The sequence below is a fragment of the Manihot esculenta genome, chromosome 18 (assembly GCF_001659605.2).
Source record: "Manihot esculenta cultivar AM560-2 chromosome 18, M.esculenta_v8, whole genome shotgun sequence".
NCBI lineage: Eukaryota > Viridiplantae > Streptophyta > Magnoliopsida > Malpighiales > Euphorbiaceae > Manihot > Manihot esculenta.
Window position 1 is genome coordinate 5,812,230 of NC_035178.2, and position 25,767 is coordinate 5,837,996.

Sequence of the window (25,767 nt, forward strand, 5' to 3'; positions counted from 1 at the left end):
TCCATCAGCACGCATGTCCGTGAAGAATCAGAGGCCGTTACGCATGTAGCAGTAATATAATATTATCGTACGTCCGAATTAATATGGCAGGAACAGGTGACCCAATGATAGACAGTTTGTTATACGTCACTAACGGACAAAAGAAAATAGATAAAAGGAGGATTGCCCTCCTCTAGACCTAAGTTTTTCTAAGTTCACAAAATCCCTGTAAAACTTTATTTTTTTGAATCTCAGATCATCAGTTAGTAAATAACGATAAATTTTAAATTTCATACTAACATGAAATTTATATCATAAATTATTATTTTAATATAAAATTAAATCATAAATTTCAAAACGAAAAACTTATAAAATCATAAAATACTATTATCATAGAATAGTATTCTGTACTTTTCCCATAATTATTGTTTTAATTATCATATAAGTTTGTATCGTAATTTACTGTTTTAAAAATAAAAATCAAGCAGCTCAATTCTATTACATAAAATGCTTGCATAAATTAATAGATTCAAAAGTAAGGGAAAAAAACGTAACTAGGTAGATTGTATGGTAATAGTATAAAACTAAAAGATAATAATTATTAAAATTAAAGGATATGAAAATTGGATAATGGTAAAACAATAAAATTAATATATCATATAAAAATAAATATATATTTAAGTTCATTTATGCAAAATTTGAGTGAGATTTGAGATTAATAATTTTCTCTATGAATATAAATTTAAAATAAAGGAAAGAAATCAAAATGAGATGGAAGATAAAAAGAAAAATATATATATATACATATAGTTAAAAAAAAAAGAAGGGAGAGAAGAAATAAAAAAAATAACTGATTTTTATTTAATAAGGTATAAAATATAAATTTTTCTGAAATTAGGACATGTTTATACAGGTTTTTAAAGTATAATACTACAGATTTGATTAGTCCTAATTCAACGCTCAACAATCCGTTCAGTTTCGATCGAGCTCCACTCATGTATAACTTAACTTGACATCAATATCTCATACTTCAAAGTCCTTGTAGAATAAATATCAGACTATTCCAAGCGTCTATACGAGACCTTAAATGCACATGTTATGATAGCTCCGATATAGATCTTATGTTAGAAGAGACATTATTCTAGTTGAACAAGCATTAATGAGCCAACGATCTATTATAATTGAACTGTCTAAAAAATTACTAAAAATGCAATTGTTTTTTTCGAATAAACGTATAAAATATGTATCATGTATGATCACCGATATATATACTTCTATTTGACGAAAATAATGATATTTTTTTATATTTTAAAATATCCCTTACTTACTCATATATGCAACTTTAATATCTTCAAATGTATTATTCCGGTCCATTACTCTCATTTACTATCTCATCTTCAGATCATTTTGTCGAAATCAAATGTGACAATCTATAACCACAACCACATGGATCTCGATATCAGGTATTACAATCTCATAATCACAACCATAAGATCTCCACATCATTATTATTAATTATATTTATTTTTTTAACCTCAACATCCAATCAAATTTTAATTTGTAAAGATAAAAGTTTAAGTAATTAATTGATTTTTAATTAATTAAATAATCAATTCTAATGTTCCAATACATACAGTTATAAATTATTAGAATTAGTAGTAAATTTAAGAGAACCAAATAACGAAAAATAAAAAAAAATACTTTATCCATTTAAAATTTCACTATAAATATTTATAAAGATATAAAAATTGTAAGAAAAACAATTAATTAAAAAAAAAATGTAGAAAGGTATATCAGAATGTAATTATCTTGAATGATTCGAATTTCTAACTGGGGACAAAAGCTGTTTGATTAGGTGTAACAAGTGTTTCAGCTGACAGCAATTCATCATCCGTCCAGTTAACATAGACATTTGATGAACATGCTGGTTTATCAGAATCTGATCTTGATGAAATATTTATTCAAGTAGGTGCTACTCATGAATCAAACTAAGCCTATTGCATGTTAAAATATTTTCATCAAACAAAACTCTACTCAAGAACATTGACTTTCGAGGCAATTTCAGATTCATTTTCCTCTACAAGACCTTGATGTTGGCGAGTGCTACTATTAAATAAATACAAAAACAAAAATACATGCATAGCTGGATGTAACTCATAATCCTACTGGCACAACCTCAACCTCATTTTCTTTTTCTTTTCAATGCACATTTTCCAATGTCAGAGGAGAAATGGGGTTATTTAACTATTTTCAATCATGAGCAGAAAAGGAGAGAAAATTCTATGAGCAGATGCGGAAGAGCCTTGAAATGGAGGAATATACAGTGGGTGTATGCAAATGCAAGTAGTGAAAGTGCAGTGTAAACTGTGAAGCAGCTAGCAGGGTTTCCGCGTACAAAATAGAAAACGCTGTCGAAGATCTGTAGACAAGTAGTAGTTGTTTTGATTGGGCCATAACTTGAATATTGTTATTATATTTCCACCAACTTTGCCTAAGCCTTTTCTTTCTTCAGCTTTTTCTGGCAAAGTATTGGGTCAGCTGGTCTATGGAGCCGCATCTCCACTGGCACTCACGACTCACGAGTGAAGTAAAGCTTACAGCCATGGCATTTTTCTGTTTTTGTGCTTTTAAAGCTGATCTCGTTGAACTTGTGCTCTCTCCAGTAGTAATCTTAATTTATCCGTGCCAAAACAAAATACATTATTTCATTAAATAATTATGAATTTTTTATAATTAAAATTAATTGATTTTATTTTATTTTTTATTTTTATTATATTATATTTTTTAAAATAAAAATAAAAATTAGAAATCGAAACTTTTTAAATTTATTCAAATGTATTTATTATAAATTTATTATAAATTAAAACTGTGAGTGTTTATTATATTGTACTTTAAAATTTACTAATTATCAATTTTTTAAATTATTAATTTATTTAATTAAGATGCATAAAATTATATTTTTATTTATATATTGGATAATAAATTAGTAATTTATATTCATTTTAATAATAAAATAAATTAATATATATCTTTTACATATTAAAAGTAATAATAAACATAATTTACCAAATATCTGCTATATCAGCTGCAATCTATTTAACTATTAGCTAAACTCAATTGGCCGTAAAATGTTTTAATTGTACATAATCGAATCGAATCGTTCTATTTTCCTATAACACGGCGCCGTTCAGGACCTTTAATTTCCTTTCCCCTCTGCTCAAATTAAGACCAAGAATTGGCACAGCAAGGCTGATTTTCCACGCCGCCCGCGAGGCCCCAGTAGAATTCATTTAATCAAATAACTTTTTTCCATTCTATACCTTCCTCCACGCTAACACATCACAGCCACCGCTCAACTGGACCCCACAAGACCCAAATCCAATCACAACCGTACATTCAGTCCTCACCTGCCAACTCGTCAATTCTAAGGACGAGGAAGTACCAAGGAAACCTTCCATGAAATATCATGAAAAGGAAAATTATCAAGCTTCCTTCTTCTATTTATATCCCTCGCCAGCCAACTCTTTAATGTCGAATGAAACCCGAAAATGGGATACACTAAGAGATCCAAGGCAGCTATGCCTCGCTCTAGGCCTGACGGTAAATGCAAGAAGCACCCAAAACACACGCAGTCTCCTGGGGTTTGCTCCATTTGTTTAACTGAAAAACTCTCTCAGCTTTCAACTTCCTGCAGCTCACATACTACCTCTTCTTCCACTGTAATGGATTCCGTTTCTTCTTCTTCTTCATTGTCTTCGTATTCCTCTTCCTCTTGTTCTTCTTCATCGTCACCAATGCATCGTTATTATCGATATGGAAGGGATCAGGGGAAGAGATCTTTATCTTTCTTGGTGAATGGCAAGAATGTGCTCACTAAGAGTAGATCGTTGATCTTTGTTACAAGAACCAGAGGCAATAAAGACAAGGTCAGTGACGATAAGAAGAAAGCTGGGATTTTGTCCAAGTTGCTACGTCCAAAAAATAAAAGGATAGAGGAAAGTTTAGTTTATCACTAAGGTTAAGTGATTGATGCAGTTTCCTGAATTTTTTTTCCTACCTTTTCTTCTCCACTTTTATTAGATTAGATATTAGTTGTTAGATTTGTACACAACAAAAAAGAAAATAAAAAAGATAGAAGAAATGAGTGTATGAATCTATATATACCATACAAAAGCAGAAAGATGGAGAATTTATTGCACATTCATGTGTTAATCTTGGATATGGAGAAAACTTCCAGTTCCTGTAATTGAGTAGTTCTATTTGAAAGTAATGATATTTTTTGGATTAATTATTTTTCGTGCGATTATGACAGAAGTGGTTAAAGTTTTGTTTGATGATAAGACAAAATTTCTATATCTGAACTGCAGAAAAACATGCTGGCATTTTAGGCTGTCACGGATTTTGAGGCCAAGATATGGTATGGCTGGCTGGATGGTTTTCTGATTAATGCAGCTCTTGAGATCACACGTTGAATCTTCAACTGGTTTTACTTTGATTCTGCCTTTTTTTGAGTCCTTGTTCATTTTTTGAAAAGCCTATACTTACGTGATAACTGGTAATTGGTAAACCAGGTCCAGTTTCTGGGCAACTTCCTCTCCTATCCCGTGGGCTGAAAAGTGAAAAGTTCTTAAGCTGGCATAAGAAATTTGGTAATCCTGTCGCCAACTTCCTAGATCAAATTCTCGGCAATTTCCTCATTATTTAATCGAAATTACTGATTAAAAAAAGCAAGATACAAGCAATTAAATTCTTATTAGACCATCATTAGTACACACATGCCATACTTAGTCTTCTAACAAGAACAACTTTATTAATCTTCTTGATTATTTTATCCCAAATCATACTTTCCATACGCAGACACCATTGTTGGATCAAACTTTTGATGCAGCCATGAGTCATCATATATCAATGGATGACCCTCTATTACAAGTCACAAATATTTCTCAAAAATACAAATCCAATAATAACTTTTTTGAAACTCGTCCAATAAATAATTAACCAATATTTCTTACTATTTCATTGAATTTTTTGGATTACTTTTTTTAGTTATCCCAATTAATGGGTTTAGAATTTTTTAATTTTTTTTTTGAAATCAATGGTTTTAGATATTTTATTCTGCATATTCGATGAATGTATACAGATTACGTCTAATACATATCACCTAATTTACAGATATGATAAGAGATGTTTTGGTATATCATGTCATGAGATTTTCTATATATTAGTTGGAAAGATACAGAAAGTAAGTTAAATTTGAGTAATATATAATAATATTAATGATTGTTTAGAGATGGATAGTTTGTTTCCTTCTACTTGTTGCTGATCGTTGCTTTATTTGGTCTGTTAAGTAGTGCTCTCCATATCTTCTTTTTTTTTTCTTTTGGGAAATAAAACAAACACTTTCTGGCTCGAGAAACATTTTGCTTGGTAGCTTTGAAGATTTGGGCCGTAGCTCAACCCAATTAGTATTCAGAGCAACATCCCAGATGACCCAATATTAATCTTTCTCTTTGACATACATGGGCTTGTATTTCTTGAATCCATGTACATATAATGAAATATTTTAATGGAATGGATTAAGCAACTCGTTTGTGATGCTTGTTAACATCTATTGTGCGTCAGGTTTGAAAGCAACGAGACAAATCGTTATAGGTTAAGCATCAGCTGAACTCTTTGGTTTATGATGATTGGCCTCATCTTAGAATCAAACATGTAATAAAGAAACAAAAACAAAGTGGCAAAAGTCCATTTCATTATAAAAATTTGAAAGAAGAGAACCGATATAACCAAGAACTTTGCCAACCATATAGTCAAGTCTATGTCAAGCTCAATCAGATTTGTCATTTTTCTTGCTTTTAATCAGAACAATGGAGATGGGTATCTAATGCCTATGCATAAAATATATGAAAAAAGGAATTAATAAAATGTTCTTGCTTAGCTAACAGTACTGTCGGATTCCTTTTATGAATGTTGCATAGCTGTTTCGGTCCCCGAAAGCTGGTGGTTTCTTAGTCTCTCTCACCAGGTTCAGACAAAAGCAAGTTTCTTACTCTTGCACAAGGAAAGAATAGGATATTGATAAAAATTTGAAGTATGAATTTGAAGTTGAAGTTTTAAATGAAAATGAAATTAACCTAACCCACTTTCCAAGTTTCCATTCAAAAAATACCCTATCTCTCCACAAATCCATGTTACATTTATGGGTTTTTGACCATTTTAGTTCTATCATTTTCGCAATTTCTTTTCTTGGGATTTGCTGCTTATATTGCTTTCTATTAGTGTTTTGAGTTAGGTGAGCTTGTGGTCTACTACCCACTTGAAGATTTTGGTTGAAATGATTCAATTTTAAGTTCCCACTAAAGAAGCTCCAACATAATTACTCCAAACCTGTAGGCTTGCTACAACATACGAAGTTTTAAACAGAAAAAAATCGCTAACTAAAAACATATTAAAATTTATGGATAAATATTGAAATTTTATTATTAAATATAAAAAATAAAGTATTTGTGATCATTATTATAGCCATTTTATGGTGTGTTTGCTCATTTCAAATCAAATAATTTTATAAAAGTTATCCTGACTCAAATTAAACCTCATGGTGACATGTCATCATCCCATGAGAATGACTTCATTCTTTGGGGAAGAAAAAAAAAAAGGAAAAATGTACACGTGGGTTGCGCAAATTGAACAATTTCAACACAAATAATAATTAATTAATCAAACCAGTTAATTGTGGGAGCATTTATGAAGAGTGGGTGAAGGATGGTGTAATGCAAATATGAAATAGCTAAGAAATTAACATGTTCATTAATTGGTATGTGCATAAAAAAAATCATTATTTATTTTTTAAATAGAGAAATATAAAAGACATAATTCTGAAATATCGTACAAATCAACATTGTGTGAATGATAGATTTTTTAAAAGAAGATGCCATTCCTAGGTTTAGGACTTGGGATTAATGATCATCTTTAATAATTTTTAATACTGATAAAACTTATCACATGCAACCATAATTCATCTTTAATGTCTCAAGCTGAAGGTTGTCTGTCTTGGTTTGGCTTTGCAGACCACATGTGCTCTTGTTCTTTCCTTGCTCCAAAGTCCAAAGAAGCTCAAGGGAAGGGGAGGTGAGTGGCCCCACTTGATTCTGACTAATGCTTTTAGTACATCAATGCATCCAAGTATTTTTTGCAAAATTTTCTTATCTCTCAATAAGATGTAAATATGTAATTTAAAAAAAAAATTATGTAAATTTTAGGAATAATTAAAATAAAAAACACTACGATGAAAAAAAAAAAAGAGTGAAATTTAAGTGGCGGTGAAAATGAAGTATGGGTGACCACCTTCTATCATGTTGGCATTAGTACTGGATGGCGAAATACCAGCACATTTTCTTCAATCCAAGAGGCCTTTCACGTTTTACTTGGCTGGGTGAAAAATGAAAGTGACACGCAAGTGCACATTGATTGTGTGATTTCGGAAAGTGAGACTTCTCTTCTAGTGGGTTCCCCAAGTGGCAGAACAACCAAAGAAATGGAAGATTATACAAATGCAAACAAAAAGGAAAGTGTCACGAGACCTGAACATAATCAAATCATCCCAACTTGTGAATCAGACCGTCTCCGATCTTCAGTATTGTTACTTTTTAATTTTATCCATCATCCATAAGAAGAGATTTCGATTTAATTTATTAGGTGATTTTAGCCTTTACCCAATTAGATAAAATTGATATTCTCTTCTCAGACGGTGATAAAGCGAGAGTTTTGGGCTTTTTGAACGATATCGTCTCCTACAACCGTACGTCACCTGATTGACATTCTTATCTCTTTTTCACGTGGCTTGCCGTTGTCTATTTCCTTATTTTGTTTAGTAAGATTATCGCTAACCATCCAATTTATCTACTCCTCGGTCTCAGGCCACAACATCAGCTAATATTTCCTGTCCTGATGCAGATCTTCAAATTTTAGTTGCTGTGGGAATGTGGATAGGCGGTGACTGTTGTGTAAAATGTCGGGGATTTCGTTGAAACCCGGCGACGGTGTGAATGCATCTGTGTCTGTGTACTAGAAATTTCGGCACATGCATGCCACGCTCTCTCCCAGTTAAATTGCTCTGATTTATCTTGAGATCTACGATGTCACTGTCCAGTCCACTAATTAAGCAGCTTTTATCTGAATTATTTTTTTTTCAATGAGTTTCTCGGTTGAATTTGTGATTAGATTTCGTCAACAAAAAAGTCAAAGAGGGCAAGACTCAATAAATCTGTCAGCATTATATATTTGTCTAATAATAAAAAAAAATGATTTAAAAAATGAAATTACATTGCTATTGAGAATTATTCAAGAGTAAAAATGAAATAAACAATTTTTGATTTTAAAAAATAAATGACATTTCTGATAGATTTTAGTTTATTAGAATCATCTTTAAAATTAAAATATCACGAATTTAAACTTCAGTAAAAATCAATTATATAAAAGATATAAACAATATTATTAGACAATTCAATAATTAATCCTTGAAATTTTTATTAGTTGATATTTTTATTCATTCTTTCTTTGGAATGGGAGGGAAATTTTCATGAAAAACGTGAAAAATCAGAAAGGGGAATTGTATGCCATTCTGAGTTTCTATATATTACAGATATGAAGAGAAGCAAAGTGGGTGGTTACAATTTCATTTGATAAAATTACTATTGGCAAAATCTTATTAAAATAAAATTAATATATTTATCAATTTCAATCAATAATACTGATTTAAAATATCTCAATAATACAATTTCAATCAATATATCTAAGTTCACACTAACAGTAGATGGAGTACCTTTTAATTTAAATTAAAAAATTAAATTAAATAAATTTAACTCAGTTTAATCAATTTAAAATTTTTAATTAAATTGATGTAGTTTAATTTTTTATTTTAATTAATTTTTATTTTTAATTTAATTATTTATATTAAAAATAAATTAAACTATATCTTATACATATATAAAATACATTCCTCATCTAATCAAATCCAAAAATATTATTTCAATTCAATTATTTTTAATATATCAGTTTGATTTGATTTAAAGTTTTAAGTTTTTCGATATTTCAAATTCGAAACGAACGGATCGATAGGTTAAAAAAAAAAAAGAATTAATTAAAATTCCATCACGATCTATTCTCTCTCTCTCTCTCTATATATATCTTTGCTTCTTCTTAGTCTTCATTCTCCGACTCCTTGTTTTGCTAACTAAACCGAAACCCAAGCTGAAGTGGCAAGGCCCGCTGAAATCCGAAAACAAGAAAACAAATTTCCCAACCAGTTTTCCCTCTCTTTCTCGCCGGAGCACTGAACGAGAAGGAGAGATACATTTCTTTGCAGCGATCTGGCTTTTTTCTTTGATGGCTACCTGCCATTTTGCAGTGTTCTTATAGTATCTCGTTTTTAGATTAGGCGGAAAGTGGAAGATGCAGAAGTGCAGATGGAGGGCGGTGGTGGTTTTGCGAAAGTTTCTAACTTTCGCGATATGCGCAATTACGATGATGGCTTTGCTCTCTGTACACGTGCAGGTATTCCCTTCCTCCAGAGCTCCTGACTTACCTGATCCTTACAAGCTTCCCACTACTACCACTCAGGTACATAACTGTTTTCTCTTTTATCCTCTTTTTATTCACTATAAAGAATTTCGATTAGGGTTTATTCTTTATCTTGCTTTGGAAACTTCTACCAATTTCTTGTTTCTGCCGCTTGATTCATTGTGCCTGAATTTTCTTGTTTTAAAGATTAGTTTTCGCTACTGTTTTTAGAGGTTTTATTTAAAAAAATTAAATTTCATTTTTGACTCTTGAACTTTTTTACAAATTCTTTTAATTGAAGAAGGGGACATTAGCTTTAACACATCGTTATTTGTTAATTTGCCATTTATTCATATTTTTTCGTGATATATATATTATTTATCCTATGATTGGAGGTTTATTTTTTATAAAGAAAAAAAATGTCACTGATAAGATTTCATTTCATCAGTATATTTTAGATTCTTTGGCTGTTAATATCTTAACATGGAGATTTTGTTTTTTCCCTCCACAATTTTGCTAATTTTTTGTTTCTTGAATTCGTGAATTTAAATGTTCCCATTTGCTAATTTCTGTAGCAGCTTGATGTCAATAAATACTCAATATTGAGCACTGAACAAGAACAAAGCTGGAGAAGAGATCGAACTCACAGCCATTTGTCCAAACCACCTCTTTCTTCCCGCAAGGTCTTTATATCTTTCTGCTCTTGCATGTTTTCAGTGATTTTTCTATCTATAATGTAACAATGTAGAGTTTGTTTTATGTTGTTTTGTTTTATTTTTTTTGTTATTTTCTTAATAGTAAGAAAACAAAGGCAGTGGTGACAAATGAGATAGTTCTACTTCTTCTTATTTTTTTCTATCACCATAGACCTGATTTTAAAGCGCCAGTGATCTAGGTTATATTTTGATACAAAGCAGTCATGCATCTTTCATGTTTTCACTCCTTTAGACTTGACAGTTGGATGGTGCGAGGAGGAATTCGGATTCCAAGCTATGGAAGCCTCCATCAAATCGTGATTATTTGCCATGTGTGGAGCCTGGTCCTAACTATACATGTAAGTCTTGCAAATTAAAATTTATTCTTTTTCCTGTTTCACTGCAGCTTTGTATACTGATTATTCTAATTTTCTATTGTTCCTCAGCTCCTGGGGAGTCAGAAGGTTACCTTCTAGTTCATACAAATGGTGGGCTCAACCAGATGCGTGCTGGGGTCTGTATTTTTTTCTTTCATTTATCACTTGTTATCATCATTGCCAACCACAGATTTATTAAACAAAAAAGATATGTACAGTGATAATTGTTGGTCTATTCAAATTTATGATTGTTCTTATCTTTATAAGATAAGGTATTGTTATTATAGGACTATGTTACGTTTAGTGAGTTTTATGCAGCATCTTTCATCATTAATCAAGGGAATCAAGGAAATCTTTTCTTTGTTATCATACCTATCGTGATACTGATCCAAATTTTATGCTTTTTGTCTACTTTGTTTTGGTTATCGGTTATTGTTTAATATTAATGTGGCAATGAAAAATTTCATTTATTGATACATATTTGGATGTTTTCTTTGATTATTAGTTAATGAAATATATAATTTTTTGTTAATTATATTTGAGCATTAGAGCAATGTCATTGTTGAATTGCAGATTTGTGATATGGTAGCTGTTGCCCGAATAATAAATGCCACTCTTGTTGTTCCAGAACTGGATAAAAGGTCGTTTTGGCAAGACACTAGGTAATTTCAATTCCATGAAAATTTTACATTATCAATGTGTCTTGAGAATTCATGATGCCATAATTTGTTTAGTATTTGGTCTGCAGCAACTTTTCAGATGTGTTTGATGAAGATCATTTTATCAATGCACTAGCGAGTGATGTAAAAATCATAAAAAGGCTGCCTAAGGAAATGGCCAATGCTTCCAAAATAATCAAGCATTTTAGAAGCTGGTCTGGTATGGACTACTACCAAGGAGAGATAGCAAGCATGTGGAAAACTTATCGGGTATGCATGTTAAATGTTGCATATCCTTTCGCATTGTGGTTTTTAGGTATTTTGAATGCAGTCATTTGTCATTAATTTTCTGCAGGTCATTCGAGCGGCCAAGTCTGACTCTCGTTTGGCAAACAATAATCTCCCTCCAAATATTCAGAAGCTGCGATGTCGTGCTTGTTATGAAGCCCTTCGTTTTGCACCTCGAATTGAAGAGATGGGAAAAGTAAAGAAATAAACTTTTTTCACTTGTGTTGATTCTAGACATTGGAGTAACCATTTTTCAAGCTTTTCTACAACTGTCGTTAACATTTAGTACACTTGTGTTTTAGATGTTGGTGGAGCGGATGAGGTCATATGGTCCATACATTGCTTTACATTTAAGATATGAAAAGGACATGCTTGCTTTTAGTGGATGTACATATGGTTTATCTAGTGCCGAAGCTGATGAATTGAAGAAAATCAGGTATATGAATTTGTGTCTAATGCTCTGTTATAGAAAATTCAATATTTAAGCTTCTGAGATGTGTTAACTTTTCTCTTACTTGCAGAGAAGAAACTGCATATTGGAAAGTAAAGGAGATTGACTCTAGGGAGCAGAGATCCAAAGGTTACTGTCCTCTCATTCCAAAGGAGGTTGCTATGTTTCTCACCGCACTTGGATACCCCTCAAACACCCCCATATACATTGCTGCAGGAGAGATATATGGAGGTGATTCTCGCATGGCCGACTTGCAATCCCGCTATCCCATTTTAAAGAGCAAGGTATGCACTTATATAGGTAACTTCATATTTTCCTTTTTTTTTTCTATGTGCAAATAATTGTTTGGCGTATATGTGATGACACATTTCAATTGAAATGGATGAGAGCTAATACATGCTAACTTGATCAACTAACACTTAATGTCAAACTCGTCACACATTGTTTTGACTTTTGGGTGGAGATGGATTAGAGATGCTACATAATTGTACTATCAACTATGTCCATCTGATCCTTTTTCAACATTTAGCTGTACATTTTATGAAGGTTGAATGGTTTTATGACTACCATTTTAGTTATCATCTTTGATTACTTTGCAGGAAAAATTGGCATCTGTTGAGGAGCTTGAACCATTCATTAATCATGCATCTCAAATGGCTGCGCTTGACTATATTGTGTCCATTGAAAGTGATGTGTTTATTCCATCATATTCTGGAAACATGGCAAGGGCAGTTGAAGGTCACCGTCGCTTTTTGGGGCATAGAAAAACAATTTCTCCTGATAGGTATGAGGAGTTCCCTCCTTTTCCCCTTTGTTTTGAAGTTTCCTTATTGAGTTCATTTCTAGCATGACTGTGATTGGAGTTGTTGCTGAATCCCATCTGTTTGCCCATCAGGAAACAGCTTGTTCATTTGTTTGACAAAATTGATCGGGGAAAACTGAAAGAAGGTGAAAGTTTATCAACAAAAATAATTGAAATCCACAAAAGACGGTATGTGTTATGTTTATATGAGTGAAATCTACCTTGTACCTACTATTACCCAGAAATCTACCTTGTACCAACGCACAATGCCAATGGTAGGGAGGAAAAAGTTCTATTGTTCTTCTTCTAACCTACTCAGTGTGGGATTCCTTGTGCTTCCTTTGCACTGCCCGCAAGGGCAATGGTAGGCGGAAGAGAATTTTGCTCAATAAGTTAGCTTCTGTCGTATCTCCTGACATATATTATATAGAACTCAAAAATCTCTGTGAGAATAAGAAATTATGAAGAGCTCAATTTTCCATTTCTTCTTTAATTTAGCTTCCATTAACCAATGGCCTAAGCTGTTGAATTCCTTGACCTTCATTTGCTAGAGGGCTTGTAAATATCACTGTGCTATGGGTCCATAGGACCAATGGCAGGCGACAGAGAGTTCTTGCCCAGTAAGTTAGATTTCTGGGTATCTTCCAGGGTCATTGTTATAGTTATTGAGCATGAATTATATAACTGCTGAGGGAGTATGAAACTATAAAGAGCTGGTCTTCTCTGTTTTACCAGCTTCTAAATTTTTTGAATTACAAAGTTCCTTAATTTGACGTGTTTCTATATTGGTCGCACAGGCAAGGATCCCCAAGGAGGAGAAAAGGTCCCATATCAGGAACAAAGGGCATGGAGAGGTTTCGTTCTGAAGAAGCCTTTTATGTAAATCCGTTGCCAGATTGTTTGTGTCAGAGGCATTCACCAAATTCAAACATCTCTCTCATGATCAAGTAATTTGGGTGTGGAAGAATAACTCCCTTGGGATAAAAAAATCCCCGTGATGGCTGGATACTAACAATTTGACAAGTCGGTATCTGTGGAAGGTTTTACAAACTGGTTGTGCCTTTAGGAGTTGGGAATACGGAATTTGTACATCTTGAGTTTAGATAGAGGGATAAAATATTGGAGATATAGATGAAAGATTATTTGCAGAATGCAGTTGGCTGCGAGGAAGAACGGGCCAAGGGGATTGGGGGGGGGGGGGGGGGTGAGGGAGGGTGGAATACCTGAAACCAGGACTTGCATCTGTCAAGGAATGTAGCAAGTGCTCGGACATAATGGCAAAAAATCCATATTCTGTGTAAGGGATTCATTGCGGATGCGATGCTTGTGCCAATCTCGGAAAATGATGTTTCTTCTCTTCCCCCTCTTTTTATTTATTTGTTTTGATGTATCTATCTATTCATGGCTTTCAATTCAATAAAATGAAATATTTACTTAAAAAAATATATATTAGGAAATCTGCCAAGGACTTCATTACCTGAGCATTTCTGTTCCTGTTGCTGCATTGTCTTTTAATATGATATGGGATTCAGCAAGCTAGCTAATAAAAGTTGGGGGGGTTTATCCAAGAAATTTGAGATTGAACTTAGCTTTATTTCAGAATATATAACCTACCCTTTCCATTTTTAACAAAGATCGGAAGGCAGAGAGCCAACATAGACTTGTAGCAAGACTCTGGCTGCTTCATCACATGTTGTAGCAAAATTAAAGCCAATAACATCAAATCCCGAAGCCAACCTAGGAACATCCTCAATCACACTCCAGATGGCTAGTGGCGAAGGACGGCCCAAAGAGAACGAATGAAAATTTGGGCGTCCTTCAATAGTGACTTTGTTGAAACCTCTTGACTTAAACTAAACTGCTTCACTGCAGGCTAGGGATTCTAGAATATGGAGATTTGTCATTACTTGAAAATACTTGCAGAACCAGCCTTCAGGTTGTCCAGGTGGTCTCTGTCCACAGCTGCTACTGCCACTGAACAGAGTTGAGTTGAGATTGCAAGCATCAGAATTGACATTAATGACTTCCATTGTTGGATGAATCCAATGAAAAGGGGAACGGACACTTTCTGGAGCCATAGGATACTCTAGGAATGAGCTAAGGAAAATTCTTCCTCATGAGGCCAGGTTGCAGAACTGATCTTTACAGCTTCGGTTGTTCAAAGTTGGGGCGTTTCTAGTTTCTACTCTAACAAATATACGAAAGAAGAAAGAATGACATAGGAACGAACTCCCAATTGGGTTTAGGCCCTGGATCACGCTGGTGAGTGTTGGAAGCCATGCTCTGCATGAGGTGGGCCCCGAAATAACCAGATTTCACCCAATAAGATCCCATATAATCATATCGCCACACAAGATTAGTTATTCCTGCAAAATAACCTTACCAGCATGGAGATTATATTATCCACTTTCTTCCTCTTGAAAGTTTTCTCTTGATGGATCGGGTTTACTTATCCATTTCCACCCCCTAAATGGGTTGGTGGGTCACTCTCCTAACTGGAGATCGCTTCTACAAAACGATAGGATATCTCATATCTGATATCTTCTCGTGAAATTAACATACACATTCTCCACACGTATTGCCACGTAAGCCGCTCCAATATCCTCTTCCCTCTTCTCGTTGTTTCCGTTTTCTTTTTCAAGCGGTGAAGAACAAAGCGCGGAGCAGAGGCAACTATGGGGGTCTCTTTCCTCTCAACTTTCCCTTCTCTGCTTCATCTCTCTTCTCTGAGCAATCCCAATGCTGGCACTCACAGATACCCTTCCTCTCGTGCTGTAGGTTCACTTCACTCACCTCTTCGTTTTCCTTTATATAGACAATTGTAGTTTGTGTATAGCATTGTAAGCAAAAACCACCCTTTGTTTTTGTTTCTGCACTTAACAAATAGGGTCCCATCCGTTGCAACAAAATTGAGACCGATGTTACTGGTGGCGAGAATGTTTTCCGGCGAAGAGACGTTTTGAAATGCTTTGGAGCTGCGATTAGCTTGGTAAGAGAAAATCTGAAGAGGTCATTGAATGCATACTTTTCATTGCCCATGTGAGGGAACATTTGAATTAGGCATTTCGAGATTTGATAGTCTGTGATTTAGAATGATGTGATGATGAGTTTCTACCAGTTTTGATGTCATCTTAGGAATTAATAACGAGCTCAGGATCATTCACTGAAATGGCTAATGCTGCTGATTTGATCCAACGCAGACAGCGCTCTGAGTTTCAGTGTAAGTCTTCTTAAACTCTGTAGAACAAATTTTCCTTATCTAGAACCAGCTACAGTCTGCTGAATTAGAGCTGCTTTTTTCTCACAGCAAGTGTTAAGCAGACTATTTTTACAGCTATAAAGGTAAGTTCTGATGCATTAAGCTTTAAAATTCTGATATATACTATCCTGCAATGATTTCTTCTGTTGTGATCATTCCTAAATCTATATTCATTGCAGGGAAAGCCTGAAGTTATTCCATCAATTCTCACCCTGGCACTGAATGATGCCATGACTTTTGATAAGGTCAGACCACAAACCTTACCTGTGAACAATTTCTTTCTGGATGTTACGGAACTCCTTTGAAAAGGGAAACAAATAAACTGATCTCTTTCTGATTAAGTTTGTAGGCTACAAAATCTGGAGGCCCAAATGGATCTGTACGGTTCAGGTATCCACTATATGCAATATGCATGAATCTCATATCCAAGTAACATCTGGTCCATGCTAACTTGCTGTCAATATATCCTCAAGTACAACATCTATGAACATTAACTTATAAAATGCTTCAGAAAGAAGTCTGTTGGGTAAATGGCGATATGGGATGTTAAGTCTTGCTGGTTTTATAGCTTTTTGAAGCTCATTAGCAACAAGCTTATATTGTTTTAGTTATCAGCTATAAAGAACTAATAATTTTTTCTTGGTTTTTCGATTGTATTTGCAATTTGAAGAACTATTTTCCCCCTTGCTGAACTGCTATCTTAACATATTTTCCCCATTTTTGCTGCCTGAAGCTCAGAGATAAGCAGACCTGAAAACAAGGGACTCTCCGCTGCTCTTGATTTATTAGAAGAAGCAAAGAAAGAGATAGATTCATATTCCAAGGGCGGACCAATCTCCTATGCAGATCTTATACAATTCGCAGGTTATGCATATTTAAAACCTAGTTTGAACCATACTGCATATAATGGCTATATCTTGAATGAGCTAAAATATGCAGACAAATAGAATATGATTCATCAACAGGAAAGTGCATTGCCGCTGACTCAGTGTTCTTCGTTCTGTGTAGCACAAAGTGCACTTAAGTCCACATTTCTAGCTTCTGCCATTCGCAAGTGTGGTGGTAATGAAGAGAAAGGGACCTTATTATACACTGCTTATGGTTCTAATGGGCAGGTTAGTCTTTCTAGTTTGGTTGCCTTGAAATGCATTTAACTGATAGGCACCTAGATATATGACAGATTTGAGCAATTATCCCATTCATTATAGCTGCTTATTGAAGTCGTAACCTGAAACAATACACATGTTTTTTTAAAAGAAATGTTGAATTATGTCTCGTATTTGTTGTTGGAAAAGAATTTCTGGACTAGACAGAGCTTTGATTCCTTTTCAATTGTGAAAAGGCATTCGACTACTTCCGTGCGTGTGTTCATTGTGTAATTAATATGATAACAGAGAATTTCTAAAATGTAAATGATATAGCGAAACGATGTAATGCATGTAAATATTGTTGAAACAGTGGGGCTTGTTTGATAAACAATTTGGACGGACGGATACACAAGAGCCAGATCCAGAAGGAAGGATTCCGCAGTGGGAGAAAGCAACTGTCCAGGAAATGAAAGACAAGTTCAAAGCTGTTGGCTTCGGTCCTCGCCAGGTATCTAACTTCTTTTCTTCTTCACCTGCCACTTGCTTATACAGGTTTTTGTGCGTTGATAAAATTCTAAGTAGAATTTAGCATATTATAGTTTACTAATCTGTTTCTATCCTTTTCTGGTTGGCCAGCTAGCAGTTATGTCTGCATTCTTAGGTCCTGATCAAGCAGCTACTGAGGCCTTACTTGCTACTGATCCAGAAGTTTTACCATGGGTTCAGAAGTACCAACGCAGCCGAGAAACAGTGTCCGAAACAGATTATGAGGTCAGTGTTTCAACTAAACTGAAACCTTTATCATATCTGTATATTGCATTTTTGTATTCTTATTGTAGTTTGGGAATTTGTTGTTCTTCAGGTGGATCTGATAACCACTCTCACCAAATTAAGTTGCTTGGGCCAACAAATCAATTATGAAGCATACACATACCCTGTCCAAAAAATTGATGTGACCAAACTCAAATTATAGAGGAAGCAAAGCATTTGCAAAGAACCAGCAGCAGCTGTAGCAATTCAACAACTATTATTTCTCGAGATTTTTTGGGCGAGGTTACCGATGGTCCTTGCTAGAGCTAATCATGTAACTCGTGTCACACTCTGCTGTACTATCCTAGTTTGTAATCATCGTTTATAAGATGGAAACAATTTGCTTATTGACTTGTGGGAATTATGATGGACTTTTTTCTAATGGATTTTTTTCTAATCTATTTGCATTTGATTAGTTTTCTATTATATGGCAGTATTTCCAATACAGAAAAGGGGGCGAGATTTGCTTGCGGTTTAATTCGCTTTTTCCAATTTTCTAAAGCAATAACCCAAGATGAAGACAAGTAAACTTCTCCCCACATCCTTCGGTAGAAATGCCTACTTAATGATACGTGCCTCCTGATCAAACAGTCATCCATCTCGAGAGGTTGAGAGAATATGAGGCAGACATTTAACGAGTTGAATTCTATTTATCCGGTAACAAATTCTTTAAAAGCTTATTGCAATGAAGCTAGTCAACATTTGATCGAACTTTAAAATATCCTTTCGGTCACGGTGCACAATAGTCGAGATGAGTGGTGACTGCATGCTATTGCTACGTCAATACAAAACATATGCCTGCCGGACAAAAATGCTTAGGTTGAAGGAGAAGGCTCAACAGCTACCCACTCAAACTTGACTTGGATTCTTGTCCAAAGACTATAAAAACATTTTCTAATTGTTGTCTTCGAGGCCAAACATGTGAAAAAATTGTCAAAATTTTAGATCCAAATGTGGTTCCCAGCCCAGAAGTAAACATAATCTACTCATCCTGTGGGAATTTAGCAGCTATGAGTTCCAGCCCTCCAATGAATGGCCTCAATGGCTCAGGGATAATGACAGAACCATCTTTCTGTTGGTAGTTCTCCAACAAGCATATTATCATCCTTGGAACTGCACAAGCTGTCGCATTCAACGTGTGCACGAACTTTGTTGGAGCAAGTTTGCCTTTACCCTTTTTAGGATTTGCTGATGTTGGTTCTGATGGACGATATCGAATTCCTAGTCTGCGACTCTGATAGTCTGTACAATTGGATGCACTTGATATCTGTTGAAGAAAATACTGATATTAGAGAATTTATTTCCAAAATTTGCTTCGTTGCAGACACACCAATTAAATCCGAAACAGATGCAAACAAAATTCATTAATAAAACAGGAAACAATTTCTTGGAGGAGAAACAACGGGGAAGACATGATTTCATTACCTCACCATACCGTCCTAAGCCAGGCATCCAAGCCTCCACATCAAATTTGCGGTAAGCAGGTGCACCTAAATCACCTGAAGCCATATCTATAGTTCTGCCCAACAACCAAATGTTAAAAAGGATAGAAACAAAAATAATCTTAACACATTCAATGGAGATTGGCAGGAGCACATACTTATAATGTAACCCCAATGAAGAGAAGAGGTCTTCTTCAATTTTTATAAGCTCTTCATGATAAGAATCACTCTCTTCTGGTTGGCAAAGAATGAACATCTCCACCTTGCTGAACTGGTGAACTCGATAAAGACCCCTGCCCAGCAATACCATTATTTCATCACTTCATGCAAAAACTTTTGAAGGATGGTATTGATTAATATTTCATGTACAAGACTTCCAATGTCTCCAAGGAATGGACTGGTCTTTCGAAGACTAGGACCAATGAGGACATATGCAAGGTGTTTAGTGGCTCAGACGACTACCCAAACCCAATACAGGAAAAATTCAAGAGATTGTCAAAGAAGAATCATGGTCAACGGATTTTGTCACTTGCATAGAAACTAAAAACAGATGCCCAAAATATTATATCTGCAATGTTTGAAGATAACAAAGACCATGTGTCTGAGGTTTTTGAATGTAGGAACCCCACCATATGATGAGGCTGACATAAAAACATTTTGGTAACATGAGAAGTCAAAATGGAAACATGTAACGTTGATATATATCCCAATTGATTTAGAGAGTTGGAGGGATAGATTTTTGAGAGGACATTCTTCAAACAAAATTAGGTTACTGAGATGAAATGCACAGTGCTCAGAATAAAATACCTTGTTGCTGTGCCTGCAGCACCCGCCTCTGTACGGAAGCAATGGGAAAACGCCACATACTTCAAAGGCAGCATTGACTCAGCAATGATAGAATCCATATGAATCCCCCCGACGGGAATCTCTGCAGTGCCAATCAGGCATTGATCACTACCCTCAACAGAGTAAACCTGTCAAGTATCAGCAAAACATCATATTGCAGTTAATTTCAACTATCCAGAAGTAAAAAGGACCTAGACAATTGAGCTTAGGGTATAAAACAATGAACTCATCAGTGAGGTAGAATCGAATGGTCAACCAGGCATCTCATATCCAATTATAATACTTCCACTTTATGACCAAAATGTTTAAAGGCAGCTTAGTTATGAGCTTCACACTTGACCTTCACTGATAATTACAAAATTAAGATAATAAAAAGGTCAGAAAACCGCAATGACTACAAACCTGGGTATTATCTCCACGAGGCTGGAACCCACATTTTTCAACAATAGAGGATCTTACAAGTTCTGGAGTTGTTAGAGGTGTAAAGCCCCTTTTCATAACTTCAGAGAGAGTCCAGTTGATGAGGGCCATCTCTAGCATAACTGCTTCATTCTTCAGATAATAGAATTTTGATCCACTAACCTGAATGAACAAGCAAATTAATAAGTGCACATGAAACAGAAGCCATCCAGTTTCTCTTGTCACATTGAAGCCTTAGTATAAAATTTAATTGAAGCTTTGATTCAAAGCAAATGAAGAAAAAATCTTGTTATGAGAATAATGCTGCAACTTTTAATCCAGATTGCCTAAGAACATCAAAATAGTGCTGCAGTGATCAATATAGTAAAAGCTCAATCACATTTAACTGTAATGTTATAGTAAAAGTGTAGTCTTGACCAATTAATAGCAAATTTATATTACTATTCTGGTTAAGAAATAATTCGAGCCAACTTAATACCAATTTAAAAAAAAAGGCATTTTCAACCAACCTACCAGAAAGAACACAATATATGGCTAAATATATCATTAACTTTTATGTTAGAATTAATAATGGTTCAGTAAATGCCTGCAAGAAATGATTTAATACCTTAAACTAAACAGAGTGAGTACCTCTGCAGCTGCATCAAAATCAAAAAGATCTAGTTCTTTTCCAAGCTGAAGGTGGTCTTTTACAGGGAAGCTAAATTCACGTGGACTACCAACCTAGAAGCAGATAGAGAATGTAAAGAAGCTGCAGTAACAAAACACAAGCACACACTTGGCTACCAAGAACAGAAATACAAAATTTTCAGGAACTAGTTCAAGAATAATATACCATTTTTCTCAACGTTGAACAATCTTCCTCTCCAATAGGAGCCTCTGGATGAGTCATGTTGGGTATAAATTGTGCTTCCTGCTGAAGCTCATTTGAAAGTTTTAGCAGGTCTTCCTCCAAAGTTATGAGTCCATCCTTCAGATTCTTTCCTGAAAGCAGGAACAAAACCAGGATTATGTCAACTGATCATATAACAACCAAAAGAACAATAGAAGTATTTCAAAGTACCTTCCTCTATGAGTTTTTGGCGCTCTGATGGCTCTAGTTTTCCTTTCATCTTGTTTGCTACAACATTCCTTTCCTCACGAAGCCGTTCAACTTCCTGCTATCTGGAAGTGACAATTAGATAAAACTGAGAAGCAAACTTATTTTTATCTAGTTCATTACCATTCTAGAAATAAATATTTTTATGCCGCAACAAACATGCCTATAGCCTAGTGAACAAGAAAACCACAAGTAACGTGGACCTAATTCAGTTCCCTAGCATCAAGCTCATATATTTTGCAGGCTACTCAAACTTATTTCCCATTTTTACCAGCATACTGGAAAATACACATAAAAGAGTAAGCAATTGCCAAACAACAATGAGAAGCAGCTGCAAACAGTCCTCTAATTGATCGGACTCTCGCATTTCTATACAATGTGTAATCATCATACAATTAGTAGATCGCAATTAAAACATGTCCTTGCGGAATCCGCATTAAAAAGAAAATAAAAATAAAGAAAGAAAGAAGCTTGAGCATGGAGTCTAGCAAACAATGTATTTGTGTCAATAAGGGCGATAACAGAATTTCAAACAAACATCATAAAATTTCAGTGAAGAAACCATCTTTCTTGACAAAGAAAATTTTCCCATAAGCCAAACAGGGAAAAAAAACTTCAAGCAAATTTGCAATTCATAAACTGGAAAAAAGGGGGAAGTGCATAAAATCTGACCTTTTGGACAGCTAACATTTTCTCATATAGCTCAAGCACAAGTTCCAAATTAGCATTCGAGTTCCTGTTCTTTATGTTCAAAGCAACCGCATCCTTATTATCCCTTATCCACTTAAAATCAATCGCCGCCTTCCATTGCGGCTTCACCACTAAAATCCACAAAAAAAAAACAATTAAAAATCAAAACTCCGCCTTTTTGACCTCTAAGAAAATGAAGGAAAATACACGCAAGAAAATTAACTCACCACTTCTATTATCTACGCTCTCTGTGGAAGGCGCAGTCTGCACGGCTGTTGCAGAGAGTGCTTTGGTTAGCAGTGTAAAAGGAGGTCTTTTTAGGTAGGGAATACTATTATAACGGCGGGAAAGGGAATTTAGGGTTAGGATTTTGGACAATGGCTTCCCAAAAATGAGGCACGAAGAAGATGAAGAAGAGGGAATTACAGCCATCCTTAGGGTTTGTATGGTTGTTGCGCCAAAATAACACTGCAAACCCATGTGGTGCTTGGCCCTTTTAGCTCACTGTACGTGTGGTCAGATTTTGATGAAGAGGAAGAGGAAGAAGAAGAACCAGAAAGAGACACCATATATTTTGATAAAATAATTGAATGAATAAATAAATACATTTGAGTCCCCGTACCAAACGGCGTCGTGCTTGTGCAGTGCAGGCGCAACCATTTGAACGAAAATAAGAGGGAAATGGGATGAGTCATTAATCCGACGCGAACTACAAAACACACATCTCAGCCGTTCACTTCGCCATGAGAAAACACAACAGAACGGAGTCTAAACCGTCCGATTCCGTCCAGGTAAAAACACAGTGCAGTCAATCGTAGCCGTCCGTTAATAAGTTGAGGTTTCGTCCACGGACGATGGGTTGCTACTCTATAAATAGAGACCCAAATCAGTCAAACTGCCCTCAAATAGCAGTTCTCGTTGGAGATTTTCAGATTATTGGGTCGTCAAGGTACGCGTCTCTATTTTTTCTTTCTTTCTTCTAATTCGTTTTTAAAGATTAGGGTTTTCTTTTATCTTTTGCGCTTTCATAGTAATTTTGCTCTCTTGATCGGTGAGTTGAGGGTTTTAGTTGGGAATTTTGTTTAAATTCTGCGAAACAAAACCTAATTTTTATCAGGGAGAAGCTCTTAACGCTTCTCCGCAGAGAAACCGACATAGTTAACCTTATTGTTTCGTATACAAAAAACTATCTAGCTTCATGACCTGTTCTATAAGAGTCTTTCCCGACTTGAGGTGCTTTGAGTTTTTTGCTTGTGAGGGAGATATTCTGGCCTGACTGTGCAGTGGTTGTGTTCCTTGTTTTTGGCCGATGTGCCACAGATCTGGCTTGGCGGATTAAAGGGCCTGCGTTTGCCTTTAGCGTAGTAGTTCTACAACCTTGCTTCTTCGTTGGGTTTCTAGTTTGGTGTCTAGTTATGGGTTTTTTTTATGTTTTGCGTCGGCGACTCGTTCGTGTGATGGTGATGTCTAGTTTCTTGCCGACAGTGTGCTGTTCGACTCTTGGGGGGGCTCTGGACCTTGTACTTATGCCAGTGTATTGTATACCTTAGCTTACCATCTGTACACCGGGCAAAATTGTGGTTTCCCAGGTCGTTAACTGAATGGTTTGCAGAAAAGGTTACATTGTGTAGAAATTGGCTTTAATGCACCGCGCCTTGTATAGAAATTGTGATTAGGATTGTATTTTATGTAAACAAAGTAGAATCTACATTGTAGTATGCATTGACAATAGTTATGCTATTTTAGATGGCACGTACTAAGCAAACTGCTCGTAAGTCCACTGGCGGCAAGGCTCCTAGGAAACAGCTTGCCACCAAGGTAACCTTCTTAATTCTTCAGCTTATTGGAATTAAAACCACGTCTTTCCCGTCTAAATCATTGAGGGTTTGTGTACTAAAGAATATTTTGGTTATTGGTGTTTTGTCTTTAGGCTGCCCGCAAGTCAGCCCCTACTACAGGAGGTGTGAAGAAGCCTCACAGATACCGTCCTGGAACTGTTGCTCTTCGGTATGTTCAAGTGACCATTTCATTCGATGCTTTCGCTTGTGTTTAAAATTCCTTATTTTGACATTATATGATCATGAACTTTCAGAGAAATCCGCAAGTACCAAAAGAGTACTGAACTCCTCATCAGGAAACTTCCATTCCAGAGGCTTGTTCGTGAAATTGCTCAGGATTTCAAGGTTAGTGACATTTTTAGCCTATTAATTTTTTGTAGTTGTTTTTTGATTACGTTAGCACATGTGAGAAATACATTGATTGTGACAATGTTCTATGTTTTACTGTAGACTGATTTGCGATTCCAGAGCCATGCTGTTTTGGCATTGCAAGAGGCAGCAGAAGCATACCTCGTTGGTTTGTTTGAGGATACCAATCTATGTGCTATCCATGCGAAGCGTGTTACCATAATGCCAAAAGACATTCAGCTAGCCCGGAGAATCCGCGGTGAAAGAGCTTAGAAGTTCAAATGTCCTGCAAGGCCAGCTGATTATTCATGATTGGATAGTGGATATGTCTGTATTAGGATCTTATGTTTTGTTTGTCCGTTCTTATTTTGCATGTCCGAGTGGGTTAGTCATAGGTTTGTTGTAGGGGTACTAAATTGGGAATGACTGGGTGGGTATAGTGGGATATTGATATTAAACCCTGAACAATCTGAATGTTTGATAAATATGTTGTTTCTGTGCATGTTGATGTGGTGTGTTGGATATGAATTTGCCCGGACCCATAGTTGTCTTGGTGTACCGCCTCAAAAACTTGCCTTGTTTATATGTATACATCGGAAGAAAATTAAATATTCCTTTTAAAGTGTTTATCTCTGCCTATAAAGTTAACCGTGCAAGTACATAGATGAAATATAGGTTCTTCACTGGTGTAAGTAGCCCCCTCACTTGTTTCTTTAATATACGCTGCAAAGAGCACGCCCGTGCTACTGCTTGCCTCTAGGATTGTTCTAGCGGTATTACCTATAGAGTAGAGTCGCTGTGCTATTTGTTGATTCAGGAGAAAACCTGGTAATTATCCAAGACTAAAGTAAATCGAAATATAAGCGTGCTAATTTGAAGTGAATTTTGTCAATTTGGTTATGGGGTTTTTACCCATATTACACTTGAGAGCATAAAACGTGTCGGTTTTTTCGCTGATCATAACCAAATCGGATTGTTCGCCTTCCTTGTTGCCCGGTGACCGTGGTAACCTAGGTGATCCATCCGGCATTAATTTTCTCGCGCTTGATGGTAGATCCTTGTATCTGGAAATGCTTGATTCCGAGTGGGCATATGACTTCAATTCTTTATTGGTTCTC

The 25,767-nt window shown here is 35.3% G+C and overlaps 5 protein-coding genes across 10 annotated transcripts; 4 read left to right on the forward strand and 1 right to left on the reverse strand.

Annotated features, from left to right (window-relative positions):
- The first annotated feature begins 3,488 nt into the window (after positions 1-3,488).
- LOC110607057 (cell wall integrity sensor MID2) lies at positions 3,489-4,270 on the forward strand. Its single transcript, XM_021746112.2, has one exon. It carries the CDS (start codon positions 3,528-3,530, stop codon positions 3,993-3,995), a length of 468 nt encoding a protein of 155 aa, XP_021601804.1. The 5' UTR covers positions 3,489-3,527; the 3' UTR covers positions 3,996-4,270.
- Positions 4,271-9,156: 4,886 nt separating this feature from the next.
- On the forward strand, positions 9,157-14,268 carry LOC110606931 (O-fucosyltransferase 7). 4 transcript variants are annotated; one of them, XM_043953321.1, is made up of 12 exons: positions 9,157-9,597; positions 10,116-10,220; positions 10,495-10,591; positions 10,679-10,746; positions 11,183-11,271; positions 11,358-11,538; positions 11,624-11,752; positions 11,859-11,992; positions 12,078-12,291; positions 12,583-12,791; positions 12,903-12,998; positions 13,607-14,268. In XM_043953321.1, exons 1-12 carry the CDS (start codon positions 9,430-9,432, stop codon positions 13,758-13,760), a joined length of 1,644 nt encoding a protein of 547 aa, XP_043809256.1. In that variant the 5' UTR covers positions 9,157-9,429; the 3' UTR covers positions 13,761-14,268. The 4 variants fall into 4 exon arrangements, with proteins under 4 accessions (XP_043809256.1, XP_043809255.1, XP_043809258.1 ...); XM_043953320.1 differs by having other exon boundaries at positions 9,158-9,597; positions 10,113-10,220; XM_043953323.1 differs by having other exon boundaries at positions 9,159-9,597; positions 12,607-12,791.
- Positions 14,269-15,347: 1,079 nt separating this feature from the next.
- LOC110606901 (thylakoid lumenal 29 kDa protein, chloroplastic) lies at positions 15,348-18,365 on the forward strand. Of its 2 annotated transcripts, none has more exons than XM_021745900.2 (11): positions 15,348-15,583; positions 15,697-15,798; positions 15,945-16,029; positions 16,117-16,151; positions 16,248-16,313; positions 16,418-16,458; positions 16,802-16,932; positions 17,077-17,183; positions 17,527-17,664; positions 17,793-17,927; positions 18,019-18,365. In XM_021745900.2, the coding sequence occupies exons 1-11, from the start codon at positions 15,485-15,487 to the stop codon at positions 18,127-18,129; spliced, it is 1,050 nt and encodes a 349-aa protein (XP_021601592.1). In that variant the 5' UTR covers positions 15,348-15,484; the 3' UTR covers positions 18,130-18,365. The 2 variants fall into 2 exon arrangements, with proteins under 2 accessions (XP_021601592.1, XP_021601594.1); XM_021745902.2 differs by having other exon boundaries at positions 15,545-15,583; positions 15,928-16,029.
- Positions 18,366-18,585: 220 nt separating this feature from the next.
- Positions 18,586-23,034, reverse strand: LOC110606900 (serine--tRNA ligase, chloroplastic/mitochondrial). Of its 2 annotated transcripts, XM_043953324.1 has the most exons (10): positions 22,691-23,034; positions 22,446-22,594; positions 21,738-21,831; positions 21,510-21,658; positions 21,305-21,397; positions 20,657-20,836; positions 20,216-20,382; positions 19,567-19,701; positions 19,392-19,485; positions 18,586-19,233 (listed from the first exon to the last, which is right to left on the reverse strand). In XM_043953324.1, exons 1-10 carry the CDS (start codon positions 22,941-22,943, stop codon positions 18,949-18,951), a joined length of 1,599 nt encoding a protein of 532 aa, XP_043809259.1. In that variant the 5' UTR covers positions 22,944-23,034; the 3' UTR covers positions 18,586-18,948. The 2 variants fall into 2 exon arrangements, with proteins under 2 accessions (XP_043809259.1, XP_021601589.2); XM_021745897.2 differs by lacking the exon at positions 22,691-23,034 and having other exon boundaries at positions 21,738-21,838.
- A 270-nt stretch (positions 23,035-23,304) lies between these two features.
- Positions 23,305-25,151, forward strand: LOC110606902 (histone H3.3). The gene is made up of 5 exons (XM_021745903.2): positions 23,305-23,412; positions 24,210-24,281; positions 24,394-24,470; positions 24,556-24,646; positions 24,752-25,151. Exons 2-5 carry the CDS (start codon positions 24,210-24,212, stop codon positions 24,920-24,922), a joined length of 411 nt encoding a protein of 136 aa, XP_021601595.1. The 5' UTR covers positions 23,305-23,412; the 3' UTR covers positions 24,923-25,151.
- Positions 25,152-25,767: the final 616 nt, after the last annotated feature.